We start from the raw sequence: 26,295 nt of genomic DNA, 5'->3' as shown, positions 1-26,295 counted from the left end.
ATTCACGCACCGGTCTCTGCAAAACTTTACCAAATCCAACCCCCAACCGATGTTAAATCCTGTACCGTCTTGGTGGCACGGAGGCACAGTAGTCAGCACTGCTGCCTCACAATGTCAGGGAACCAGGCTCGATTCCAGCCTTGGGTCACTGTCTGTGTGGAGCTTGCACATTCTCCCCGTGTTTGCATGGGTTTCCTCTGGGTGCTCCGGTTTCCTCCCACAGTCCAAAGATGTGCAGGTTAGGTCGATTGGCCATGCTAAAAGAATTGCCCTTCGTGTCCTGAGATGCGTAGGTTAGAGGGATTAGTGGGTGAAATATGTAGGAATATGGGGGTAGTTCCTGGGTGGGATTGTGGTCGGTGCAGACTCGATGTGCCGAATGGCCTCTCTCTGTACTGTAGGGATTCTATGTGTCTGTTTGGGTTTCCTCTGGGTGCTCTGGTTTCCTCCCACCATTCAAAGATGTACAGGTAAGGTGAATTGACCATATTAAATTGTCCCTTAGTGTCCGCAGATGTGTTAATTAGGGGGATTAGCAAGGTAAATATATGGAGCTGTGGAGGTAAATTGTTCTGTCAGAAAGTGAGTACAGACGCAATGGACTGAATGACCTCCTCCTGCACTGTAGGGAGTCTATTCTACTGTAGTGACTCTGCCCATGTCTGACATTATAATTCCTTGCCTAGTTTGTCACGTTTAGAGATCTAAAAGTATCCTGTGTGAAAATCGAGGATGTGATTCTTAATGGATGGTCTGCAATTTTCTTCACAAACAAGAGGACAACGGGACATTGTAGATAAGGAGGAGGAGTGTGAGATAACTGACCGGGTTAACTGAGCGAGAGAGGGCTGTTTAGAACATGTTTGTGAGATGTGGGGCTCACTGACTAGGCCGGGATTTATTGGCCATCCCGAGATGCCCCCGAGAAGGTGGTGATGAGCTGCCTTCCTGAATCGCTGCACTCCATGTGGCATGAGGAAGGGAATTTCAGGATTTTCACCCAAGGATAGTGAAGGAACGGCGATATATTTCCAAGCTGGGATGGCGAGAGGCTTGAGGGGAACTTTCAGGTGGTGGTAGTGAGTATAAAAATCACCATGCCAGTATCGTTAATCTTTGAGAGAGCAGTGGGTGCTGGATCACTGAATATATTCAAGACTGAGTTAAACACATTTTTGAAGGGAGTCGAGGGTTAAAGGGCACAGGCAGGAAAATGATTCTAAAACCATAATCAGTTCAGCAATGATTCTACTTCTTGTGATTACAGTAAGGATGTTAATGTGGTACAGAGATGATTTTAAAGGTTGCTGCCAGTAATGGGGAAGATTAGTTGTAAGGGAGTGTTGGAGTTGTTTTGTTCGGAGCAGAGGAGGTTGAATGGAGATTTAATTGAGATGTGTAAAATTCTGAGGGTTTTAGGTAGACTGAATAGGAAGGAGCCATTTTCCAAGGCAGGGAACTACATAAACCTGTGAGATAGATTTTGTGGGAGTCAGTTCTCCCCGAAACATTTTAAAGGCTGAATTTGCAGGAATGCTGGTGTAAATCGCGATTGTTTCTTCAGCGGGAGTTCAGACTCCAATCTCCCACACTCCGTGTAATGTAGAGCACACAATTGTGAATATTATTAAAAGCTCGGGGGCAGGGCCTATTCACCCCAGGGGCTGACACGTGTAGTGGCCCCAAACTGTCAGTCTCCTGTTTGCTGGCCAGCTCGATCACTGGCCAGCCTGGGAACCCTGCAATGCTGCCCCTCCGGTCCTCGCAGATCGATCGCGGCCCCCGCATGCATTCCCGAGCCAGCCCTGACCCCCACTCCCCACGTTCTGGAGCGCCCCGATCTTCAGGCCCTCCCCCACCCCCCAAACCAATCGTCCCCCTAGACTCACCCCCCCAATAAAGTGCAACCCCTTGGCACTGTCCCATGCTCAGTGGGCAGTGCCAAGGTGCCCCCTGGGCATGAGCACTTTGCTCCTTGGGCAGTGCCAGGGTGCCCATGCCCAGGTGTCACCACCCCTGCCCCCTGACTCCCGGGGAATGTGAGGGGGGGGGGGCTTCAAATCTGGTTTGTTTTCAATTCTTTGTCACTTCCTCAAAAAACTCCATCCCATGAGTGAGGCCTGACCTCCTCTTCACAAAACCATGCTGTCTATCACTAATAAGTCAATTTCTTTCCAAATGTGAGTAAATCCTGCCCTTAAGAATATTTTCCACCAATTTCCCCACCACTTGTGTAAGGCTCACCGGCCTATAATTTTCTGGATTATCCCTGCTGCCCTTCTTAAACAATGGAACAACACTGGCTATCCTCCGATCCTTTGGAACTTCACATGTATCCAAGGAGGATACAAAGATTTCTGTCAATTTCCTCCCTTGCCTCCCTCAGTATTCTGGGGTAGATCCCATCAGGCCCTGGGACTTATCCACTTTAAGATACCCAACACCTTCTCCTTTTTGATATCAACATGACCCAGAATATCTACACACCCCACCCTAGGCTCCTCATCCACCAAGTTCTTCTCTTTGATGAATACTGAGGCAAAGTATTTCTTTCATATCTCACCCATTCTCTCTGGTTCCATGCATAGATTCCCTCCACTATCCTTGAGTGGACCAACTCTTTCCCTAGCTACTCTCTTGCTCTTAACATACATCTAAAATGCCTCCAAATTTCCTCCAGATCATTTATACATGCTACAAACAACAGAAGTCCCAGCACTGATCCTTGCAGAATACCACTAGCTATAGATCTCATTCTGAAAAACATCCTTCCACTGCGACTCTCTATCTTCCATAACCAAGCCAGCCCACCCCGAATCCCATGTGATTTTAGTTTTTGTACCAGTCTGCCATGTGGAACCTTGTCAAATGCTTTACTAAAGTCCATATAAACCACATCCACAGCTCTTCCTTCATCAATTATCTTTGTCACGTCTTTAAAAAACTTAATCAAGTTGGTGAGACATGACCTTCCCTGTACAAAAACCATGCTCCCTGTCACTAACTGGTCCATTTTCTTCCAAATGTGCATACATCCCTTCCCTCAGTATCTTTTCCAAAAGCTTCCCCAGCACTGACATCAAGCTCACCTATAATTTCCTGGATTATCCCTGCTTCCTTAAACGAGAGAACAACACTGGCTATTCTCCAGGCCTTTGGAACCTTGCCTGTGGACAAAGAGGATGTGAAGATATTTGGTATGGCCCCTCCCCATTATTTCTTCCTTTGCCTCCCAGAGCAACCTGAGATAGATCCCATCTGACCCTGGAGACTTGCCTACCTTAATGCACTTTAGGATACTCAACACTTTCAATACATTGACATTGTCTACAGCGTTTAAATACCTGTCAGCAATGTTGGGGAACACAGTGTTTAGTGAGAGGAAGGAACTGAAGGAAATCAGTATTAATAGAGAAATGGTGTTGGGGAAATTGATGGGATTGAAGGTTGATATCCACAGGGCCTGATAATCTACATCGCTGAGTACTTAAGGAGGTGGCCCCAGAAAGAGTGGATGTTTTGGTGGTCATCTTCCAAGATTCTATAGAGTCTGGAACAGTTCCTACAAAATGGAGGGTGGCTAACATAACTCCACTATTTAAGACAGTAAGTAGAGAGAAAACAGGGAATTATAAACCTGACATTTTATCGGAGAGCACTTGGAAAACACTGATCGAATAAGACAGTCAGCATGCATTACAAAAGAGAAATCACGCTTGACAAATCTGAAGGGATTCTTTGAGTATGTAACTCATAGACATGATGGGAGGGAACTAGTAGATGTGGTTATTTGGACTTTTAGAAAGCTATCGACTAAGTCCCATATAAGAAATTAAAGTGTAAAATTAAAACACATGGAATTGGGGTATATTGAGATGTATAGAAAAGTGGTTTGCAGACAAGAGACAAAGAGTAGGAATAAATGGGTCATTTTCCAAATGGCAGGTAGTGACTAATGGGGTACTGCTAGGATTGGTGCTTGGACCCTGGCTATTCACAGTATATATTAATGATTTAGCTGAGGGAACTAAATATATACATCCAAATTTGCAGATGACACTAAGCTAGGTTGGAGGGTGAGCTGTGAGGAGGATGCAGAGATGCGTCAGTGTGATTTGGACAAGCTGAGCGAGTGGGTAAATGCAGTCTAATGTGGAAACGTGTGAGGTTATTCACTTGGGCAGCAAAAACAGGAAGACAGGTTATTATCTGAACGGCTATAAATTGAGACGGGGAAATGTACAAACGAGCCCTGGGTGTCCTTATTCACCGGTCACTGAATGTAAGCAGGCAGTAAATAAACAAATGAGTATGTTCATAGCGAGGGGATTCGAGTACAGGAGCAGGGATGACTTGCTGCAATTAGACAGAGCCTTGGTGAGGCCACATCTGGAATATTGTGTGCAGTTTTGGTCTGCTTATCCGAGGAAGAAAAATGATTTTGCTATAGAGGGAGCAACTGTACAGGGTACTGGTGAGGCCGCAGCTGGAGTACTGTGTGCAGTTTTGGTCACCGCACTTGTGGAAGGATATATTGGCCTTGGAGGGAGTGCAGAGGAGGTTCACTAGGCTGATACCAGAGATGAGGGGGTTGGACTATGAAGAGAGGTTAAATAGACTGGGTCTGTACTTGCTGGAGTTTAGAAGGATGAGGGGGGACCTTATAGAGACATATAAGACAATGAAGGGGATGGATAGGGTAGAGGTAAAGAGATTCTTCCCACTCAGAAAGGACAGCAGGACTAGAGGGCACAGCCTCAAGATAAGGGGGGGGGCAGTTTAGATCAGAGTTGAGGAGGAACTTCTTCACTCAAAGGGTGGTGAATCTCTGGAATTCTCTGCCCGTTGAAGTGGTGGAGGCTACCTCGCTGAATATATTTAAGTCACGGGTAGATAGGTTTCTGATAGACAGGGGAATTAAGGGTTATGGGGAGAAAGCGGGAAAGTGGAACTGATCCACTTCAGATCAGCCATGATCTTATTGAATGGTGGGGCAGGCTCGAAGGGCTAGATGGCCTACTCCTGCTCCTATTTCTTATGTTCTTATGGGAGCGCAGAGAAAGATTACCAGGCTGATTCCTGGGGTGGTGGGACTGATTTATTAGGAGAGATTGAGTTGGTTAGGATTAAATTCGCTGGAATTTAGAAGAATGAGGGAGGATCTCATCGAAACCTATAAAATTCTAACAGGCTGAGACAAAGTAGATGCAGCAAGAATGTTCCCAACAATCAGGGTATCCAGGACTAGGAGTCATAACCTGACGATACAGGGTAAACTTTCTGGGATAAAGAGAGATCTCTTTGCCCAGGGATTGGTACGCCTACGGAATTTGTGACCACAGGAAGCAGTTGAAGACAAAACATTTTCAAAAGAGGAGTTAGATACAGCTCTTGGGGTAAAGGGGATCAAAGGATACGAGGAAAATGGGATCAGGCCACTGAGATGGATGATCAGCCATGATCATAATGAATGGCGGAGCAGGCTCGAAGGGCCAAATGGCTTTCTCTATGTTTCTTCCCACAAGTGAACTATCCATTAACAGGTATTCAACCCAAATATCAGTTTTCGCACCCAAGTTAACCATTTTATTCTTTGTGATCAAGTTCCTTTTGGTTTTAGTTTCCTGATTAGGTGATTAGAGAGGATGAATTCTGGAGCTGAAAATAACCAATCACCTTTGTAAAACCACACTGAAATACTTTGTACCATTGGGGCTCTGGATCAGAGGATGGATACTGAGGCAATAGGAAGGGAACAGATGCTATATAGTGAAAGAAAATATAGATACAAAGGAAGACTTGACACATTGGGGCTGTTTCACTCGAACATGAGATTATGAGATAACTTGCCGGGGGGGCTAAAAATTCTGACTGAATGGTGCCAAATGGATAGAAGAAGACTGTTGCTGGTTAATGACGGAAATATCAACATAAGGTTCAGAGATTGGGGAAATGGAGTGGGAGAATTTTTTAAATGAAGGATGTGGTGAATGAAGTAGAGATCCTGTCAACCTTGAAGAATACATTAGATCAATATTAATGGAGAAAGGGGAATAATGGGAAATAAGAACCACTTGGGATAGTGTTTGTGGGGTGGGGTTGGGATAAACACTACCCAGTCTGTCTGTCTACCATTTCCATGTAACATTACAAAAGACTGGCCAAAAAAACCTCTGCATGTTGCAATATGATGGAACACATTGATGAGTGAGTGTCAAGGTGTGAGCAGAGGGAGAGAAAGAGATCACTGAGAGATACAGAGAGAGCAAGAGAAACAAATCAGAGAAGAGAAAGAAACAGAAGGGATGAAGAGGACTTTCTGCATCAACTCAGTGTGTTGCCTCTATTGTCCTTTGTGAACTATTTCTATAGTGACAAGGGCTCGCAATCCTTTCAGTTGAAGCAAAAGGGAGAGGAGTTTGACTGTATAGTTGTGAGAGGTGAGGTAGATGTGTTACAAATAGTCTGACCCAAGCCTAATGCTCTTTCCACTCACATTGTCTGCATCTTTAAGACTGGAATAGCAGGTTAGTTGTAAAGACTCACACTCTACTCAGTAATCTGTAAACTATCTGTGCTGTTATATGCTCTGTCTGAGGCCAGAACTCGCCATTCACCTGACGAAGGGGCAAACCCCAAAAGCTTGTGAGTTTACTATCAAATAAATCGGTTGGTCTTTAACCTGGTGTTGAGAGACTTCTACTACAAGTAGTCTGAAACAGCCACTTCAAGAACGAGGCACTGTGCTGGGGAATGCAAATTATAGATATTCTTGGACAGGCCAGGAGAAATACTTCAAACGTAAAGTTGTGGCCTCAGTCTTTCCTTCCCCGTTGAGCCCAGTCACACGATGGGAATGGCAGGTTGGGGGAAGTAACAGCAGCACAACTGGAAAATCACAGTCTAATCAGGCGATTAATTTATTAGAGTTTTTGTGGAAGTCTCAACCAGAGTGGATAGAGAAGAACCAGTAGGTGTGTTGTATTTGGACTTCCAGAAGACATTCAACACAGTACCTCTTAAAGGTTAAATTATAAGATAAGAACCCATGATCTTGGAGGTAGCATATTGGCATGGACAGAGAATGGCTAATGAGCAGGAAACACCAAGTGAGGATAAGGTTGGTGACCTGTAACCACTGAGATTCCACGGGGATCAGTGCTAGGGTCACAACTGTTTACAACATATGTTTAGACTTGGAGGAAGGAAGCTTATCTACTGTAGCCAAGTTTGTAGCCGACACAAAAATAGGCAGAAAGGCAAGTTGTGAGAGGGATACAAACAGTTCAGTAAGAGAGATTGATAGGTGAAATAAGTGGGCAAAAAGTTGGCAAATGGATTACAATGTGGAAAAATGTGAAGTTGTTCATTTTTGAAGGAAAACAAAAGAACAGAGTATTATATTTCGCATCCGTCTTCACCCAGGAGGATGAGGACGATGGTACGGAATTCAGAAAGAGACTGAGATTCTTAAGCAAATCGACATAGAGAAGGGTCAACGTTCTTGGAGGTGTTGGCAGCATTAAAAGTGGATAAATATCCAGGTCCAAATGAATTGTGCCCTAGGCTGCTGTGGGAGGCAGGGGCTCTGACCCAAATTTTCAATTCCTCTCTGGCCATGGGGGGGAGATTCCAGAACAGCTAATCTGGTTCGGCTCTTTAAGAAGGGGTGTAGAGATAAATCAAGGAACTACAGACCAGTGAGTCTCACATCAGTGGTAAAGAAACTTTCAGAGAAACTTCTGAACATTCAGGGCTATGGGCCAAGTGCTGGCAGATGGGATTATGTGGGAGTTCAAGTATTTCTAATGTGTTGGTGTTGGCTCGCTGGGCCTCTTCTGCATTGTATGATTCTATTTAAGTGCAGAAAAACTGCAGAAAGCTACAATATGAAGGGACTTGGGGGATACTTGTGCACAAAACAAGTGCAGCAGGTAATCAGGAAAACTAATGGAATGTTGGCCCTCATTTCAAGGGGGTCGGAATATAACAATCGGGAAGTTTCGCTGCAACTGTACAAGGTACTGGGGAGACAACATCCAGAGTACTGAGAGCAGTTTTGATCCCCTTATTTAAGGAAATAATATTTCATTGGAGGCAGTTCAGAGAAGGTTCACTAAAATGATCCCCTGTCTTAAGAGGGAAGGTTAAAAAGCTTAGGGCTCTACCCATTGGAATTTAGAAGAATGAGAGGGGATCTCATTGAAACATAGAGGATTCTTAAGGGGCTTAACAAGGTAAATGCTGAGAGGATGTTCCCCTCATGGAAGAATCTAGAACCAGGCAGCACCAATTTGAGACTGAGAGGAGGAGAAATTTCTTCTCCCAGAGGACAGTGAGAAGCCTCACAACACCAGGTTAAAGTCTAACAGGTTTATTTGGAATCACGAGCTTTCGGAGCGCTGCTCCTTAGGATTTTAACCTGCCGTTGAGAGACTTATTACTGTGCCGACCCAGTCCAACGCCGGTATCTCTACATCACGTTCTCTCAGAGGGGTGAGAGTCAATGGAACTCATTGGCTGTGGGGGCAGCATCCTTGCGTATATTTGGGGCTGAGACAGATTTTTGATCAGTAAGGGAATCAAGGGTTACGAGGAAAGGGTAGGAAAGTGGACTTGAAGAATGCAAAATCAGCCATGATCCTATTTAACGGCTGAACAGGCTTGAGGGTCGCATAGCCTATCTTGTCCCCATTTCTAATGATCTTACGGTTAACACTGGGTGACAGTAAAAGTCCCTTAAATAATCCAACTGTCCGACACAATTGGCGGCTGAATAAGCTGCTCATCTTTTTTGTCATTCGAGTTTTTTTTTAGAAGAGTTGTTCAGTATTTTCAACTCAGCTCCCAGCTGTACCCAAATCTGCATTACTGCACTCCCCCCACTCTTTTCCCCGCCTTACCCTGTGACTCTGCCTTTGCATCCTTGTCATTTTGCTCCCCATCAGCGGCTGATTTTTTGTCGTCTTTCTGTAGGAGGAACACACGGACAAAAAACATCGGTCAGTGTTGAATCAGAAAGCACAATACAACAGCGACGACTCGACAAGCACTGATAGCGACCAGCAATCCACTCCACAAATCAGCTACAAGAGAAGTGGTGACAGGCACCGGCAACGGACTCCACCAATCAGCTGCCATGAAAGCAATAGAAACTGTTCTGCAGTGTCTCCACCAATCCTTGGACAGAGAAGCAATCGCCCCTGGAAAATACGTCTACCAATAACACGATACGGACAGAGCTACAACAGCCAGAGGCAAATGTCTCCACCAATCAGCCAGTATCAACTGGGCCATCAGCAAATGTCTCCACCAATCAGCCAGCATCAACTGGGCTATCAGCAAATGTCTCCACCAATCAGCCAGCATCAACTGGGCTATCAGCAAATGTCTCCACCAATCAGCCAGCATCAACTGGGCTATCAGCAAATGTCTCCACCAATCAGCCAGTGGCAACAGAGACATCAGCAAATGTCTCCACCAATCAGCCAGCATCAACTGGGCTATCAGCAAATGTCTCCACCAATCAGCCAGTGGCAACAGAGACTTCAGCAAACGTCTCCACCAATCAGCCAGCATCAACAGAGACAGCAGCGAATGCCTCCACCAATCAGCCAGTGGCAAATGCCTCCACCAATCAGCCAGCATCAACAGAGACAGCAGCAAATGCCTCCACCAATCAGCCAGCATCAACAGAGACTTCCGCAAATGCCTCCACCAATCAGCCAGCATCAGCAGAGACAGCAGCAAATGCCTCCACCAATCAGCCAGTGGCAAATGTCTCCACCAATCAGCCAGTGGCAAATGTCTCCACCAATCAGCCAGTGGCAAATGTCTCCACCAGTCAGCCAACACAAACAGCACAGTGTCAGTCATCAGCTAGTAGTCCCGCTCAGTGACAGTCAAAGCAAGCACCGTGACAGCCGTCAGCCCATGCCAACACCATGGCAACCCAAGTCAGATAGAGAAGAAATACCCATTAAAATTGAGGTCCGCAGACGAATGCACTCCAGCCGTGTTCCCATCAGCATTGGGACAAAGCCAATAGGCAACAGTAAAGGGGTACCAACACCAATCACCACCTCTGTTCGCCGTGCAGTTAATTCCATACAGCCTGGGAACACCAACCAATCACGAAACAGGGAGCAGCTAGAACGATCGCACACAAACCAATCAAATCCACCCAACGTCCGAATAAAATGGTGACTGTGATCCTCCATAAAAAAAAATCACATTGAAGCCAAAATGCGTTTCTCGTTTTTAACACTGATACTGCTGGTGGTTTCTCCAGGAATACTGGAGCAGGAGTAAGCCATTGTTCCATTTTGGTTGCAGTTCTGTCTTAGCTTCCTGAATTCTTAATACATTGGCCTACCAATCTGAGTGTTTCTGTTTTCCATTTATCCCCAGACTCAACAGCTTAATAAGGGAGAATTTCCAGATTTTCACTCTTCTTTCTGAGAAGAAGTGTTTCCTGAGGTCACCCCTAAACAGCTTAGCTACCCTCTTGTCTTAAACTATACCCTACAAGCCCGACACCATCACCAGAAAAGCTGCTTCAACTACCCTTGTTTAATCATCAGTTTGATGACTCTTTACATCTATATTCCATAAATGGAAGATTTACATTTACACAGCACCTCTCATTGTCACAAAGTGTCATTGAAGCACTTCCGAAATATAGTCATTGTTGTAATGCGGGAAGCACGACAGCCAAAATCGTGCACAGCAAGCTCCCACAGACAGCAACGTGCTAATCAGACAAATTATTTTTGGAATGGTGCATGCGAGATTTGGCACTAGGTTCCCTTCTTCAGAATAATGCCACTTGAGGCAGTGGAGCAGACCTTAGTTTAGCGTCTCACCTGAAAAATTACAATTCTGACATTCCTCCTCGGTGCTGCATTGAGGTGTCAGCCTTAACCTTTGTCCTTGAACAGGACTTGAACCCAGAACTTTTGAGGTGAGAGTGGTACCAACTAAGTCACAGCTGACGCTTACAGGACGAACCGAAGGAAAACAGGCTCTGACTATACGATCTGTCCTCATAATTTTGACCCTTCTTGAACAGTGCTGAGCTCTCTCAAAGGCCAATATTGCCTTCTTGAGCTGAAGTTTCCAAAACTGAAGGCAACACTCAGGATGGGGTGTACCGTGGGCGGCACGGTAGCACAGTGGTTAGCACTGCTGCTTCATAGCTCCAGGGTCCTGGGTTCGATTCTCAGCTTGGGTCACTGAGTGTGTGGAGTTTGCACATTCTTCTCGTGTCTGCGTGGGTTTCCTCCGGGTGCTCCGGTTTCCTCCCACAGTCCAAAGATGCGCAGGTTAGGTTGATTGGCCATGCTAAAACTGCCCCTTAGTGTCCAGGGATGCGTAGGTTACAGGGATTAGTGGGTATGATATGGGGGTAGGGCCTGGGTGGGATTGTGTTCGGTGCAGACTCGATGGGCCGAAGGGCCTCTTTCTGCACTGTAGGGTTCTATGATTCTCTGTGTGTAGCACAAAATTCCATCTCTTTATCTTCCAGCCCTCTTGCAATAGAGGATTTTCCATTTTTTTATTTTTGTACCTATCTACTAGTGTTTGGTGATTTCTGTGTTTGGACCCTAACTCTCTCTGCTCATTCACAGCTCCTGCTTCTTCACCATTGAGAAAATCCTCTCCTGTACTTCTTGTGCGTCTAAAGTGTATTTCCTTCATTATTGGAATGGAGAGGGATAGGGTCACACGGAAGGTCAAGGTTTATAATTGGGGCAGGGGTAATTATGATGCGATTAGGCAAGAATTAGGGAGCATAAGATGGGAACAGAAGCTGTCAGGTATGGGCACAAATGAAAAGTGGAGCTTTTTCAAGAAACAAATACACAGTGTCCTTGATAGGTATGTCCCCGTCAGGCAGGGAGGAAATGGCCAAGTGAGGGAATCATGGTTCACAAAGGAGGTTGAATGTCTTGTCAAGAGGAAAAAGGAAGCGTACGTAAGGATGAGAAAACAAGGTTCAGTTGGGTCACTTGAAGATAGCTAGGAATGAGTTAAAGAAAGGGCTTAGGAGATTTAGGAGGGGACGTGAGAAGTCCTTGGGGGTCAGGTAAAGGAAAACCCCAAGGCTTTTTACTCTTATGTAAGAAATAAAAGAATGACCCGGGTGAGGTTAGGCTCAGTCAAGGATAGTAATGGGAACTTGTGCATGGAGTCAGAAGAGATAGGTGAGGCGTTGAATGAATATTTTTCTTCACTAAGGAGAGGGGCCATGTTTTTGAGGATGAGAGTGTGATATAGGCTGATAGGATGGAGGAGGTAGATGTTTTGAGGGAAGATGTGTTAGCAATTTTGAAAAACCTGAGGGTGGATAAATCCTCTGGGCCAGATGGGATACATCCTAGGATACTTTGGGAGGCAAGGGATGAGATTGTAGAGCCTTTAGCTTTGATCTTTGGGTCCTTGCAGTCCTCAGGGATTGTGCCAGAGGACTGGAGAGTGGTAAATGTTGTTCCTCTCTTCAAGAAAGGAAATAGGAATGACCTTGGTAATTATAGACCTGTTAGTCTTACTTCGGTGGTCAGTAAGTTAATGGAAAGGGTCCTGAAAGATAGGATTTTTGACCATTTGGAAAGATGCAGTTTAATCCGGGATAGTCAGCACGGTTTTGTGAGGGGTAAGTCCTGCCTCACAAATTTGATTGAATTCTTTGAGGAGGTAACTAAGTGTGTAGATGAAGGTAGAGCAGTTGATGTCGTATAAATGGATTTTAGTAAGGCATTTGATAAGGTTCCCCATGGTCGGCTCATGAAGAAGGTAGGGAGGTGTGAGATAGAAGGAAATTTTGGCCGATTGGCTAAGTAACTGGCTGTCTCATAGAACACAGAGGGTGGTGGTGGAAGGAAAATTTTCAGACTGGAGGCCAGTTACCAGCGGTGTACCACAGAGATCAGTGCTGGGTCCTCTGTTATTTGTGAATTTTATCAATGACTTGGAAGAGGGTGCTGAAGGATGGGTTAGTAAATTTGCTGATGACACCAAGATTGGTGGAGTAGTGGATGAGGTGGAGGGCTCTTGTAGGCTGCAAAGCTGGCCAGAAAAGTGGCAGATGGAGTTTAACCCTGATAAGTGCGAGGTGATTCATTTTGGTAGGACAAACTTGAATGCGGATTACAGGGTCAATGGCAGTGTTTTGAGGAATGTGGAGGAACAGAGAGATCTTGGGGTTCACATCCACAGATCTCTGAAGGTTGCCACTCAGATGGATAGAGCTGTGAAGAAGGCTTATTATGTGTTAGCGTTTATCAACAGGGGGTTTGAGTTTAAAAATCATGGGGTTATGCTGTAACTACACCTGACTTTGGTGAGACCACATTTGGAACAGTGTGCGCAGTTCTGGTCACCTCACTATAAGAAGGATGCGGAAGCATTAGAGAAAGTGCAGAGGAGATTTACCAGGATGCTGCCTGGTTTGGAGGGTAGGTCTTATGAGGAAAGGTTGAGGGAGCTGGGGCTTTTCTCTTCGGAGCGGAGGAGGATGAAAGGTGACTTAATACAGGTTTATAAGATGATGAGGGGGATTGATAGAGTGGACGTGCAGAGACTATTTCCTTGAGTGGATGTAGCTGTTACTAGGGGGCATAACTATAAGGTTCATGGTGGGAGATATAGGAGGGACGTCCAAGTAGATTCTTTACTCAGAGAGCGGTTGGGGTGTGGAATGCACTGCCTGCTGTGATAGTGGAGTCGGACACTTCAGGAACTTTCAAGCGGTTATTGGATAGACACATGGAGCACACGAGAATGATAGGGAGTGGGATAGCTTGATCTTGGGTTTGGACATAGCTTGGCACAACATTGAGGGCCAGAGGACCTGTACTGTGCTGTAATGTTCTATGTTTACCTCACACTTCCTCACACTGAACAACCTCTACTTTGAGTCTTCTCTCACTGATCTTCTTCTCTTCAGGCTAAGTGAGAAGTTGGGTGGATTTCCATTCTGTGCCAATCTCTGTTTTCCCCCACCCCCTTCAAAGATCATTACTGGATAGAAACAGGCCCTGCGGCCTACCAAGCCTGCGCCGACACACGACACCTTAAAGACCTTTTGCCTCCACGCAGTCTGCACCCCTCTATTCCCTGCCTGTTCATGTATCTGTTAAGATGCCTCTTAAATGTTGCTTTTGAATCTGCTTCTATCAGCTCCCCTGCCAATGCTTTCCAGGCACTTACCACCTGCCCTCTGTCTAAAAAAACTTGCCTCTAGCCTCTCCTTTGAACTCTCCCCCAGCCAAACTTTTACCCTATGTCCCCTAGTAATTGACATGTTTACCCTCATTTTTACATTTCTTTCACTTTGAAGTCAGGGGCAACCTAAAGACAAATAAGGGATGTTATTGGCTCAGAACTAACCCAAAAGGAATATTTTCCAACCAATCCTAATTTGGTCTAGCTTTGTGAATGCCAATAATTTTATCAACAAGTCAAAGGCACACATTAATCTTATTGATTAATAAAGGTACAGAGTGATGGATACAAGTCTCAGTAATAAATTATTCCCGAGTGAGACATACCTTTTCCGGACAATCGGTTCTCCTGGTCCTTTTCATAATCTGTTCCAGGCGCTGTAGGAAAGGGTGAAATGATATAAAACATTACAAAGTGACCGAGGAAGGTTAAGTTATTACCTCTCAATCTGCTCTGCTGATCAAAACGTTGCCAATACCTCTATCGGCCTGTGGACAGGGTCAAGTTATTTGAATATATCTCATATCCCGCTCCCCACTGATTAGGAATCAGAGCAATCTGCTTGCATTCAAGGGTGGACCTCAAGAGTCCAGGAGACATATTCTTCTGGACAATTACATCTCCTGCATCCCCGTAGATACCACCACCAATGCTTAGAGTGGCATTACTGAGCTCCACTCCTGAACAAGTCTTTTGTTTGACCGTTTTCAGCCCTGCCTCACAGAAACTTACCGTGTTACAAACCCCTCATGTATCTCCTCCTCTTTCACGGGGAGGTTTAAGGGTGTTGGGAGTACCAAACTCTTGCTCCATGAGAGAGGGTCATCATTGGGCATAGCCAGTAGGGGGAAATGGAGAAGGGAGGGGCAACAGTGTTCTCATGAAATGTTCTTTCAAACATCTTTCACAAGTATCCACACATCTACAACATTGTTCTTGGAACATGGGTCATACTGGCAAGGTTGTACATGTTGACCATTCCTAGTCGTCTTAACAGAATCATGAGTCAATCAGGCACTGCACGCAGTGCAGGCTGATCTCAGCACAGAGGCACATCAGCCAACTGAGTTCTTCCAAATTGTTGAGCAGTTTTACAGTCATTACCGGGTACTGGGGGTGAAGGGCAGTGAGCAGGAGAGCCGGAATGCACCCTCACCTCTGGGAAAGCTACTTTCAGTTGATTCATGAAGTTTCCTTTCAAATTTCTTCTGTAGTTTATTAATGCTGCCTCTTTAAGAAGGGGCACTTGTTACATGTTTTAATTGGTTGAAATACCCAATTAGTTGAAGACGAAAGAGGTAAGCTATCATTATCCCTTAACAACATGGTTATGGAGCAGTTGCCATAGTGACAATGCTCACGCACGAGAGTTACCTTCTTTCTCTCTAACCGCTCCTGCTCTTCCTTCTGGAAGTGTTTCTCTCGCTCTAATCGCTGCTTTTCCACCTCCTCTCGTGCTCGAGCCTCTGCCTCTTCTCTCTGTGGGTACAATCGCCTGTGACGTCACTTCCATCGCGAGACATTGCTTCATTTCACCCAAGCTCTTGGCGATTGCTCACAATTGCAGCCAAACCCCCCTCATCACCTCAACTCGGTCTCATCAAAGTAGCCCTCGCACCGTTCCAACTGAATCCGCCAACCGGCCAATATACTGCTGGTGGAAGTAGGGCTAATACAAACAAGGAGGTGCTAATGGTCAGGGTTCAAGATAAAACAACTTATATGGCACAACTCAGAGCCATCACTTGCTGCCACTTTGATAGTGGCAAGTAATAATAGGCCTGCTCTCTATCCTGCTCGAGGGGAGGGATACGTATAATAATATTAGACTCCCACATACAGCTGGGGGCATGATTTTGATACTGGCCAGTTGAGTTTCCCCAGAGCCCGGGAAACCTGGCAGTTAAAGGGAGACAGGAGTAACTTGAGCCGGAGCTAACTGTTGTGTCACAGTATCATAGAATCATAGAACCCTACAGTGCAGAAAGAGGCCCTTTGGCCCATCGAGTCTGCACCGAACACAATCCCACCCAGGCCCTACCCCCAAATCCCTACATATTATACCCACTAATCCCTCTAACCTACACATCCCTGGACACTAAGGGGCAATTTTAGCACGGCCAATCAACCTAACCCACACATCTTTGGACTGTGGGAAGAAATCGAAGCACTCAGAGGAAACCCACGCAGACATGAGGAGAATGTGCAAACACCACACAGACAGTGACCCGAGCCGGGAATCGAACCCAGGTCCCTGGAGCTGTGAAGCAGCAGTGCTAACCACTGTGCTACCATGGAGCGTTATCAGAGCTGCTCTGATCACAAAGGAGCACGAGACTTTTTGCCCAGTCTCATCGTCTGTTCTGATCAGCCACCATCCAGCCTGTGATTCAGGGCTCTTTGCCCCACAACCTCTTCCAGTCTCCCCTCCCCTTTTCTTTGCAACCCTGCACTTGCTACTAAAACTCAATTTGTTCTAGCTGGCGAGGTCTCCTCCCCAACAGTCTGCCCTGAGGCCTCAGGATTTTGTGCTCCAGCGGCCTTTTAATCTGGCCAGCTATCTGATGGTACTGGACAGGGGGACTTCCACATTTTCAGATCATCCCTGCACCTTGCCCCACACCCTCCGCCCCAGCCCACACTCCTCCTCTCCCTCCCCGTGAATATCGTCATCATTCTGATAGATCGAGTGTAACTCTGACCACTGCCTGATCAGGTTCAACACCCTCCTTTTTTGGACTCACATCGGGGTGTCCAGTTGGCACCGTTCGAACTGAGCCTGCCAACCGGTGAAAACCAGTTGCTTGGTGAGATATGGTGGAAAGTGTTTGCTGAAGGCGTATTCCAAGAGTCCAAAAGGGTGGCACGGTAGCACAGTGGTTAGCACTGCTGCTTCACAGCTCCAGGGTCCTGGGTTCGATTCCCGGCTCGGGCCACTGTCTGTGTGGAGTTTGCACATTCTCCTCGTGTCTGCGAGGGTTTCCTCCCACAGTCCAAAGATGTGTGGGTTAGGTTGCTAAGAAATTGCCCCTTAGTGTCCAGGGATGCTTAGGTTAGAGGGATTAGCGGGTATAATATGTAGGGATATGGGGGTAGGGCCTGGGTGGGATTGTGCTCGATGGGCCGAAGGGCCTCTTTCTGCACTGTAGGGTTCTATGATTCTATGAATGAGTCAGTATCTTCAGGGGCGAAGCAGGGGCAATAAGGCCGGCCAAGGCATGAGAAACGAGAGAAAAGAGAGAAAAGAGCTGACGCTTCGAGTTCAGCTTTGACCTAGGGTCAACTGGACTAGAAACATCAGCTTTATTTCGCCAGACCTGCTGAGATTTTCCAGCATTTTCTCTTTCAGTTTCAGATTCCAGCATCTGCACTAAGTTGCTTCTATTTATGAGGAACTGGGACCCGTTATGTATTTAAGCTTCAAAGACCTGGATCATCAGGAAGTCATTGCACTCAGTGCTCCATCTTCCTGGTCAGGTTTCAGATGGTATCACTTATTTAGGTCGTCTGGAACATTGTTGAGACCACAACCTGGAGTTTTAGCCCTCTTATCTAAGGAAGGATGTAGTTGCCATGGGGGGAGTGCAATAAAGGTTTACCAGACTAATTTTATGGTAGGATTGTCTTACGAAGGGATTGAGGAAAGTAAGTCTGTATTCCTTAGCATTTTGAAGAATGAGAGGTGATTTCTTTGAAACATAAAATGCTTACGGGCTCGATAAGGTAGACGTGGATAGGATGTTCCCTCTGGATGGTGAATCTCGAAAGAGGGGACATCTCTCAGAATCAGGAGCAGAACACTTAAGACTGAGGTGAGGAGGAGTTTCTTCACTCAGAGGATGACGAATCTTTGGAATTTTCTACCCCTACTCCTCCTCACGATAACTGGGATAAGGCGAGTGTAAAGTGATCTGGAGGAGGGGGCTGAGTGGAGGGGAAACAATATTTGCTGATAACACGAAGATGAGTGGAAAAGCGAATTGCATGGTGGATGCGGAAAGTCTGCAGAGAGATCTGGATAGGCTGAGTGAGTGGGTGAGGACCTGGCAGATGGAGTATAATGTGAACAAATGTAAGGTTATCCACTTTGGAAGAAATAATAGTCGGAGGGATTATTATTTAAAGGGTGAAAAGCTGCAGCATGCGATGGTGCGGAGGGACCTGGGGGTCCTTGTGCACGAATCGCAAAAACCCAGTCTGCAGGTGCAGCAGGTGATCAAGATGGTGAATGGGATGCTGGCCTTTATAGCGAGGGGGATAGAATATAAAAGCAGGGAGGTCTTGCTGCAACTGTACAGGGTACTGGTGAGGCCGCAGCTGGAGTACTGTGTGCAGTTTTGGTCGCCGTATTTGCACAAGGATATTTTGGCCTTGGAGGGAGTGCAGAGGAGGTTCACTAGGCTGATACCGGAGATGAGGGGGTTGGACTATGAAGAGAGACTAAATAGACTGGGGTCTGTACTCGTTGGAGTTTAGAAGGCTGAGGGGGGATTCTATAGAGACGCATAAGATAATGAAAGGGATGGATAGGGTAGAGGTAGAGAGATTCTTCCTGCTCAGAAAGGATAGCAGGGCTAAAGGGCACAGCCTCAAGATAAGGCGGGGGGGGGGTGCAGTTTAGAACGGAGTTGAAGAGGAACTTCTTCTTTCAGAGGGTAGTGAATCTCTGGAATTCTCTGCCCATTGAAGCGGTGGAGGCTACCTCATTGAATATATTTAAGTCACGGGTAGATAGATTTCTGATCGATAAGGGAATTAAGGGTTATGGGGAGAAAGCGGGGAAGTGGAACCGAACCACCATCAGATCAGCCATGATCTTATTGAATGGCGGGGCAGGCTCTAGGGGCTAGATGGCCTACTCCTGCTCCTATTTCTTATGTTCAAGACAGAAATCGCTAGATTTCTGGAGATGAATGATATCAACAGATAAAGGGAGAGTGGGATAAAATGACGGAGAAATAGATTATTGACCATGACCTAACTGAATGGCAGTGCAGGTTTGATGGGCAAATGGCCTTGATTCCATTCTTGCCAGATGATTATGAAATAGATAGAGGTGAAGGATTTGCAGTCGTGCTTTATCCTGAGGTAGTCTACCATGGGATTATCCAGGCTTGACGAAATATTGGTCTAAGATGTAAAAATGTTCGCAGTAAAAAGAAATACACGAGCGTGCACGCAGTGAGGACCGTGTGACTTTTGATTGAGGAAGGAAGTTGATGATGAGTTAAGAACCTCCGCCGCAAGGGTAGGATATACAGATGATTGGACAATGTCGTAAATTGTCTGAACAGATAAGACGAGGTTTGTGATTGATTAAGCTGTGGGCATTGTTTGGGCACAGAGTCAGGTCATTCTGATGTAAACTGATCCGTAATTGCAGATGTACCAAACTACATGCAATAAGAGTTATTGGTAAGTTGCCACAAAGGTGCTATAAATAGATGATGGAAACTTTTAGAGCATTCTGAGAGTGCATTCCCTTGTGTATCTATTGAATAAACTGCTGCTTGATTCACTTTCAGCAAACTCAGAGTGTCTTGAGATACACTCCAAATGCACACTGCTGTCTCAAACCTGTTTCTGCAGGCGTTCCATTTCTTCTCGCTCGGCTTCAGCCTCCCTCCACCGACATTCCTCTTCCTGAAGCCGCTGCTCTTCCTCCTTTCTCCGGTTCTCTTCCTCCAGTCGAAGGGCCTCGGCCAGACGCTGGGCTTTCTCTTCAGCCTTTCTGCGGGCCATCTCCTCTTTCATCAGCCTGCGTGAAAGAGAGTGAACGGTTCATGTTCTTCAGGTGAAAGGAGTTCATTCTAGGCCAGGCCTCCATCCAAAGGCACCAGTGCGGGAAGGGGGCGTGAATAAAATCCAAGGTCGCACCAGCCTGATGAACTAATGGTTCCAGAATTCTGGAAGCGTTTGCCTGAAGGAACTTACAAGCTGAGGATTGCTGTGTGCAGCAGAATAACAAATAGGCTTCAATTTGCCAGATTAATGTAACTGAATATCTTCAGCCAGCACAGAGGAGACAATGACCTCAACACCCCAGACCAAGGTCCTGAGATGAAAAGATGCCATGTTTCTCCAAAATGTTCAGACACAGAGTGAAGGGGCAGAGTGCATCACCACTGAGGTCAAACCCAGAGTGTGAAGGGGCAATCTGTTAACCCATTAAACCACAAACCCAGAGTGAGAAGGGGCAATCTGTTAACCCATTAAACTACAAACCCAGAGTGTGAAGGGGCAATCTGTTAACTCATTAAACCACAAACCCAGAGTGTGAAGGGGCAATCTGTTAACCCATTAAACCACAAACCCAGAGTGTGAAGGGGCAATCTGTTAACTCATTAAACCACAAACCCAGAGTGTGAAGGGGCAATCTGTTAACTCATTAAACCACAAACCCAGAGTGAGAAGGGGCAATCTGTTAACCCATTAAACCACAAACCCAGAGTGTGAAGGGGCAATCTGTTAACTCATTAAACCACAAACCCAGAGTGAGAAGGGGCAATCTGTTAACCCATTAAACTACAAACCCAGAGTGTGAAGGGGCAATCTGTTAACTCATTAAACCACAAGCCCAGAGTGTGAAGGGGCAATCTGTTAACCCATTAAACCACAAACCCAGAGTGTGAAGGAGCAATCTGTTAACCCATTAAACCACAAACCCAGAGTGTGAAGGAGCAATCTGTTAACCCATTAAGCCACAAACCCAGAGTGTGAAGGGGCAATCTGTTAACCCATTAAACTACAAACCCAGAGTGTGAAGGAGCAATCTGTTAACCCATTAAGCCACAAACCCAGAGTGTGAAGGGGCAATCTGTTAACTCATTAAACCACAAACCCAGAGTGTGAAGGGGCAATCTGTTAACCCATTAAACTACAAACCCAGAGTGTGAAGGGGCAATCTGTTAACTCATTAAACCACAAGCCCAGAGTGTGAAGGGGCAATCTGTTAACTCATTAAACCACAAACCCAGAGTGTGAAGGGGCAATCTGTTAACCCATTAAACCACAAACCCAGAGTGTGAAGGAGCAATCTGTTAACCCATTAAACCACAAACCCAGAGTGTGAAGGGGCAATCTGTTAACTCATTAAACCACAAACCCAGAGTGTGAAGGAGCAATCTGTTAACCCATTAAGCCACAAACCCAGAGTGTGAAGGGGCAATCTGTTAACTCATTAAACCACAAACCCAGAGTGTGAAGGAGCAATCTGTTAACCCATTAAGCCACAAACCCAGAGTGTGAAGGGGCAATCTGTTAACCCATTAAACTACAAACCCAGAGTGTGAAGGAGCAATCTGTTAACCCATTAAACCACAAACCCAGAGTGTGAAGGGGCAATCTGTTAACCCATTAAACTACAAACCCAGAGTGTGAAGGGGCAATCTGTTAACGCATTAAACCACAAGCCCAGAGTGTGAAGGGCAATCTGTTAACTCATTAAACCACAAACCCAGAGTGTGAAGGGGCAATCTGTTAACCCATTAAGCCACAAACCCAGAGTGTGAAGGAGCAATCTGTTAACCCATTAAACCACAAACCCAGAGTGAGAAGGGGAAATCTGTTAACTCATTAAACCACAAACCCAGAGTGTGAAGGGGCAATCTGTTAACCCATTAAACCATAAACCCAGAGTGTGAAGGGGCAATCTGTTAACCCATTAAACCACAAACCCAGAGTGTGAAGGGGCAATCTGTTAACTCATTAAACCACAAACCCAGAGTGTGAAGGAGCAATCTGTTAACCCATTAAACCACAAACCCAGAGTGTGAAGGAGCAATCTGTTAACTCATTAAACCACAAACCCAGAGTGTGAAGGGGCAATCTGTTAACCCATTAAACCACAAACCCAGAGTGTGAAGGAGCAATCTGTTAACCCATTAAACCACAAACCCAGAGTGTGAAGGAGCAATCTGTTAACTCATTAAACCACAAACCCAGAGTGTGAAGGAGCAATCTGTTAACCCATTAAACCGTAAACCCAGAGTGTGAAGGAGCAATCTGTTAACCCATTAAACCACAAACCCAGAGTGTGAAGGAGCAATCTGTTAACTCATTAAACCACAAACCCAGAGTGTGAAGGAGCAATCTGTTAACCCATTAAACCGTAAACCCAGAGTGTGAAGGAGCAATCTGTTAACCCATTAAACCACAAACCCAGAGTGTGAAGGAGCAATCTGTTAACCCATTAAACCACAAACCCAGAGTGTGAAGGAGCAATCTGTTAACCCATTAAACCACAAACCCAGAGTGTGAAGGAGCAATTTGTTAACCCATTAAACCACAAACCCAGAGTGTGAAGGAGCAATTTGTTAACCCATTAAACCACAAACCCAGAGTGTGAAGGGGCAATCTGTTAACCCATTAAACCACAAACCCAGAGTGTGAAGGAGCAATCTGTTAACCCATTAAACCACAAACCCAGAGTGTGAAGGGGCAATCTATTAACCCATTAAACCACAAACCCAGAGTGTGAAGGGGCAATCTGTTAACCCATTAAACCACAAACCCAGAGTGTGAAGGAGCAATCTGTTAACCCATTAAACCACAAACCCAGAGTGTGAAGGGGCAATCTATTAACCCATTAAACCACAAACCCAGAGTGTGAAGGGGCAATCTGTTAACTCATTAAACCACAAACCCAGAGTGTGAAGGGGCAATCTGTTAACTCATTAAACCACAAACCCAGAGTGTGAAGGGGCAATCTGTTAACTCATTAAACCACAAACCCAGAGTGTGAAGGGGCAATCTATTAACCCATTAAACCACAAACCCAGAGTGTGAAGGAGCAATCTGTTAACTCATTAAACCGTAAACCCAGAGTGTGAAGGAGCAATCTGTTAACCCATTAAACCACAAACCCAGAGTGTGAAGGAGCAATCTGTTAACCCATTAAACCACAAACCCAGAGTGTGAAGGAGCAATCTGTTAACTCATTAAACCACAAACCCAGAGTGTGAAGGAGCAATCTGTTAACTCATTAAACCACAAACCCAGAGTGTGAAGGGGCAATCTGTTAACTCATTAAACCACAAACCCAGAGTGTGAAGGAGCAATCTGTTAACTCATTAAACCACAAACCCAGAGTGAGAAGGGGCAATCTGTTAACCCATTAAACCACAAACCCAGAGTGTGAAGGGGCAATCTGTTAACCCATTAAACCACAAACCCAGAGTGTGAAGGGGCAATCTGTTAACTCATTAAACCACAAACCCAGAGTGTGAAGGGGCAATCTATTAACCCATTAAACCACAAACCCAGAGTGTGAAGGGGCAATCTGTTAACCCATTAAACCACAAACCCAGAGTGTGAAGGGGCAATCTGTTAACTCATTAAACCACAAACCCAGAGTGTGAAGGAGCAATCTGTTAACTCATTAAACCACAAACCCAGAGTGTGAAGGGGCAATCTGTTAACTCATTAAACCACAAACCCAGAGTGTGAAGGGGCAATCTGTTAACTCATTAAACCACAAACCCAGAGTGTGAAGGAGCAATCTGTTAACCCATTAAACCACAAACCCAGAGTGTGAAGGGGCAATCTGTTAACCCATTAAACCGTAAACCCAGAGTGTGAAGGAGCAATCTGTTAACCCATTAAACCACAAACCCAGAGTGTGAAGGGGCAATCTGTTAACCCATTAAACCACAAACCCAGAGTGTGAAGGGGCAATCTGTTAACCCATTAAACCACAAACCCAGAGTGTGAAGGAGCAATCTGTTAACCCATTAAACCACAAACCCAGAGTGTGAAGGGGCAATCTGTTAACCCATTAAACCACAAACCCAGAGTGTGAAGGGGCAATCTGTTAACCCATTAAACCACAAACCCAGAGTGTGAAGGAGCAATCTGTTAACCCATTAAACCACAAACCCAGAGTGTGAAGGGGCAATCTGTTAACTCATTAAACCGTAAACCCAGAGTGTGAAGGGGAAATCTGTTAACCCATTAAACCGTAAACCCAGAGTGAGAAGGGGAAATCTGTTAACCCATTAAACCACAAACCCAGAGTGTGAAGGGGCAATCTGTTAACCCATTAAACCGTAAACCCAGAGTGAGAAGGAGCAATCTGTTAACCTATTAAATGCCAAAGCCAGAGTGTGAAGGAACAGTGTGCTAACTCAGTAAATTTAACACCCACCTCATCTTCTCTTCGTGTTCCTGTCTCTCCTGCTCCTCCCTCTCCCTCTGCTCTCTTGCCAGTCGCCGTTTCTCTGCGAGGACCCTCACAGCCTCCTCGGGATCTGTAGTTCCTGCTATTGTTTTTGCAGGTGAAGCTAAAATACAAAACACGTACGTGTTAAAAAGCATTGGGTGTCAGTGGGACGCCCCTGTGTCACAGCCAATTGATTCTTTTGGATTGCAGTTATTTTTGAGATGCTGGCAACCACAACCACTTCCCTTGGTGTCCGTCATGGTCCAAGATTTTACCTCTGTTTTACTCTTCGCTGTTACACTCATTAAATGCTGCCTTTATGTCAAAGGTAGTTATTCTGACAGGATTACAGAATGTTTGGACAATAAGAAGGTACTACACAAATACTTCCTCCAGCAAAGCTGAAGTAAAAATCTTCACATGCCCTCATCACAGGAAACGCTATCTAATTAGTGACAGAGGAAAATTTGGTCTCCAGTTGACATCTCAAAGGGACTCTATCCCAATACACAAATGCTTCAATGCAAAATGGCTCATCAGTCTATTTTTCATGGACCTGATGCTTCTTTAAATACCCCTGGTTTGTATTTTTCTGGTTGTTTACTCCACAACACAATATATTCCTTTACCATTGTGCTGACACAGGGAGTGCCCGAAACAGCCTCCCATGTATACTACAAATATTGAGGTACAGCAAACAATTAAGGCTAATGGCACGCGCAAGGGGAGTGGAGAATAAGAATAAGGAGGTTCGGCTACAAATTATATAGTGTTTTGATGAGACTACACCGAGAACAGTGTGTTTGGCTTAGGCTTCCATATTTAAGGAAGGATATAGTTGCCTCGCAGGTGATACAGTGAAGGTTGACTGGATTGGTTCCTGGGCTGAGAGGTGTCCCATGATGAGAGGTTCTCTTCATTCACCTGATGAAGAGGTAAACCTCGGAAGCTTGCAAGTTTACTATCAAATAAATCGGTTGGATTTAAACCTGGTGTTGTCAGACTTCTTACTGTGTTTACCCCAGTCCAACGCCGGCATCTCCACACCATGGGCACCCTGGCAGTGCCAGCCTGTGCCCCTGGCACTGCCCACTGGGCATTCAGCAGTGCCAAGGGGCCAGGAGGCCTGGTGTAACCAGAATTTAGGGGTCTTTGATGGAGGTGAGGGAGGTCCTGCTGCCACTCTCTATGCTGCGGAGGGGGTGGTCTGCCTCTCGTTGTTGGTTGGGGGGGTTGGGGGAGGGGGGGGTGGAGGAGGGTGGTGGGGGGGATCGTCACTGCCAGAGACTTGCTGGAGATCAGGGGGGCTCCTGACGGGCAGATTTTTGTGTGTGTGTGTGTGTGTGTGTGTGTGTGTGTGTGTGTGTGTGTGTGTGTGCGGCCAGCCAGCAATCGAGAGGCTGACAGATCGGAGTCACTGCGCATGCACAGAGGTCTGGAACCGTCAGACTCTGGTGCGAACAGCAACAACTCCCACCCCCACCCCCTTCCCCCCTGCCCTCCCCTCCTACCCCCACCCCCACCCCCACCGAGCTTTTAATGATATTCACGGTTATGACCTCTGCATTGCAGAGTGTGGAAGATTCGAGTCTGAACTCCCAGTGAGGAAACAATTGTGAATTACACCAGCCTTCCTGCAAATTCAGTGCTTGGAATTATTTTTTAGGTGAATCAGGCTCACAGTATTTTGAAGGGGCTTGATAGGGGGGGGGGGCTGTTTCCCCTGGATGGGGAATCAAGAATACAGGGTCACAATCTGACAACAGGGACTAAATTACTTAGGTCTGAGTCGAGGAATAATCTCTTCACAAAAATTGTGAATCTTTGAAAAATACATATTTCAAGGACTTAAGATTTCTTTATCCCAATTATGATGATTCCTTTTCAATAGAAAGGGGAGGATTGCTATG

At 45.8% G+C, this 26,295-nt stretch overlaps 1 protein-coding gene across 3 annotated transcripts in view; it reads right to left on the bottom strand.

Moving 5' to 3' along the window:
* The window catches only part of LOC145357908 (ensconsin-like), a 237,341-nt gene that overhangs the window by 9,287 nt on the left and 201,759 nt on the right, over positions 1-26,295 (bottom strand). For all 3 annotated transcript variants that reach the window (XM_080211476.1, XM_080211477.1, XM_080211478.1), the window contains 5 exons: positions 24,371-24,506; positions 19,804-19,984; positions 15,601-15,705; positions 14,553-14,603; positions 8,904-8,970 (listed from right to left, as the gene is read on the bottom strand). In XM_080211476.1, coding sequence (XP_080067602.1) covers positions 8,904-8,970; positions 14,553-14,603; positions 15,601-15,705; positions 19,804-19,984; positions 24,371-24,506 — 540 coding nt within the window. The remainder of the gene's footprint in view (positions 1-8,903; positions 8,971-14,552; positions 14,604-15,600; positions 15,706-19,803; positions 19,985-24,370; positions 24,507-26,295) is intronic.

The sequence above is a fragment of the Carcharhinus amblyrhynchos genome, chromosome 24 (genome assembly GCF_965287045.1).
Source record: "Carcharhinus amblyrhynchos chromosome 24, sCarAmb.v2.hapA, whole genome shotgun sequence".
NCBI classification, from domain to species: domain Eukaryota; kingdom Metazoa; phylum Chordata; class Chondrichthyes; order Carcharhiniformes; family Carcharhinidae; genus Carcharhinus; species Carcharhinus amblyrhynchos.
This window is presented reverse-complemented; position numbering and strand designations above follow the sequence as displayed.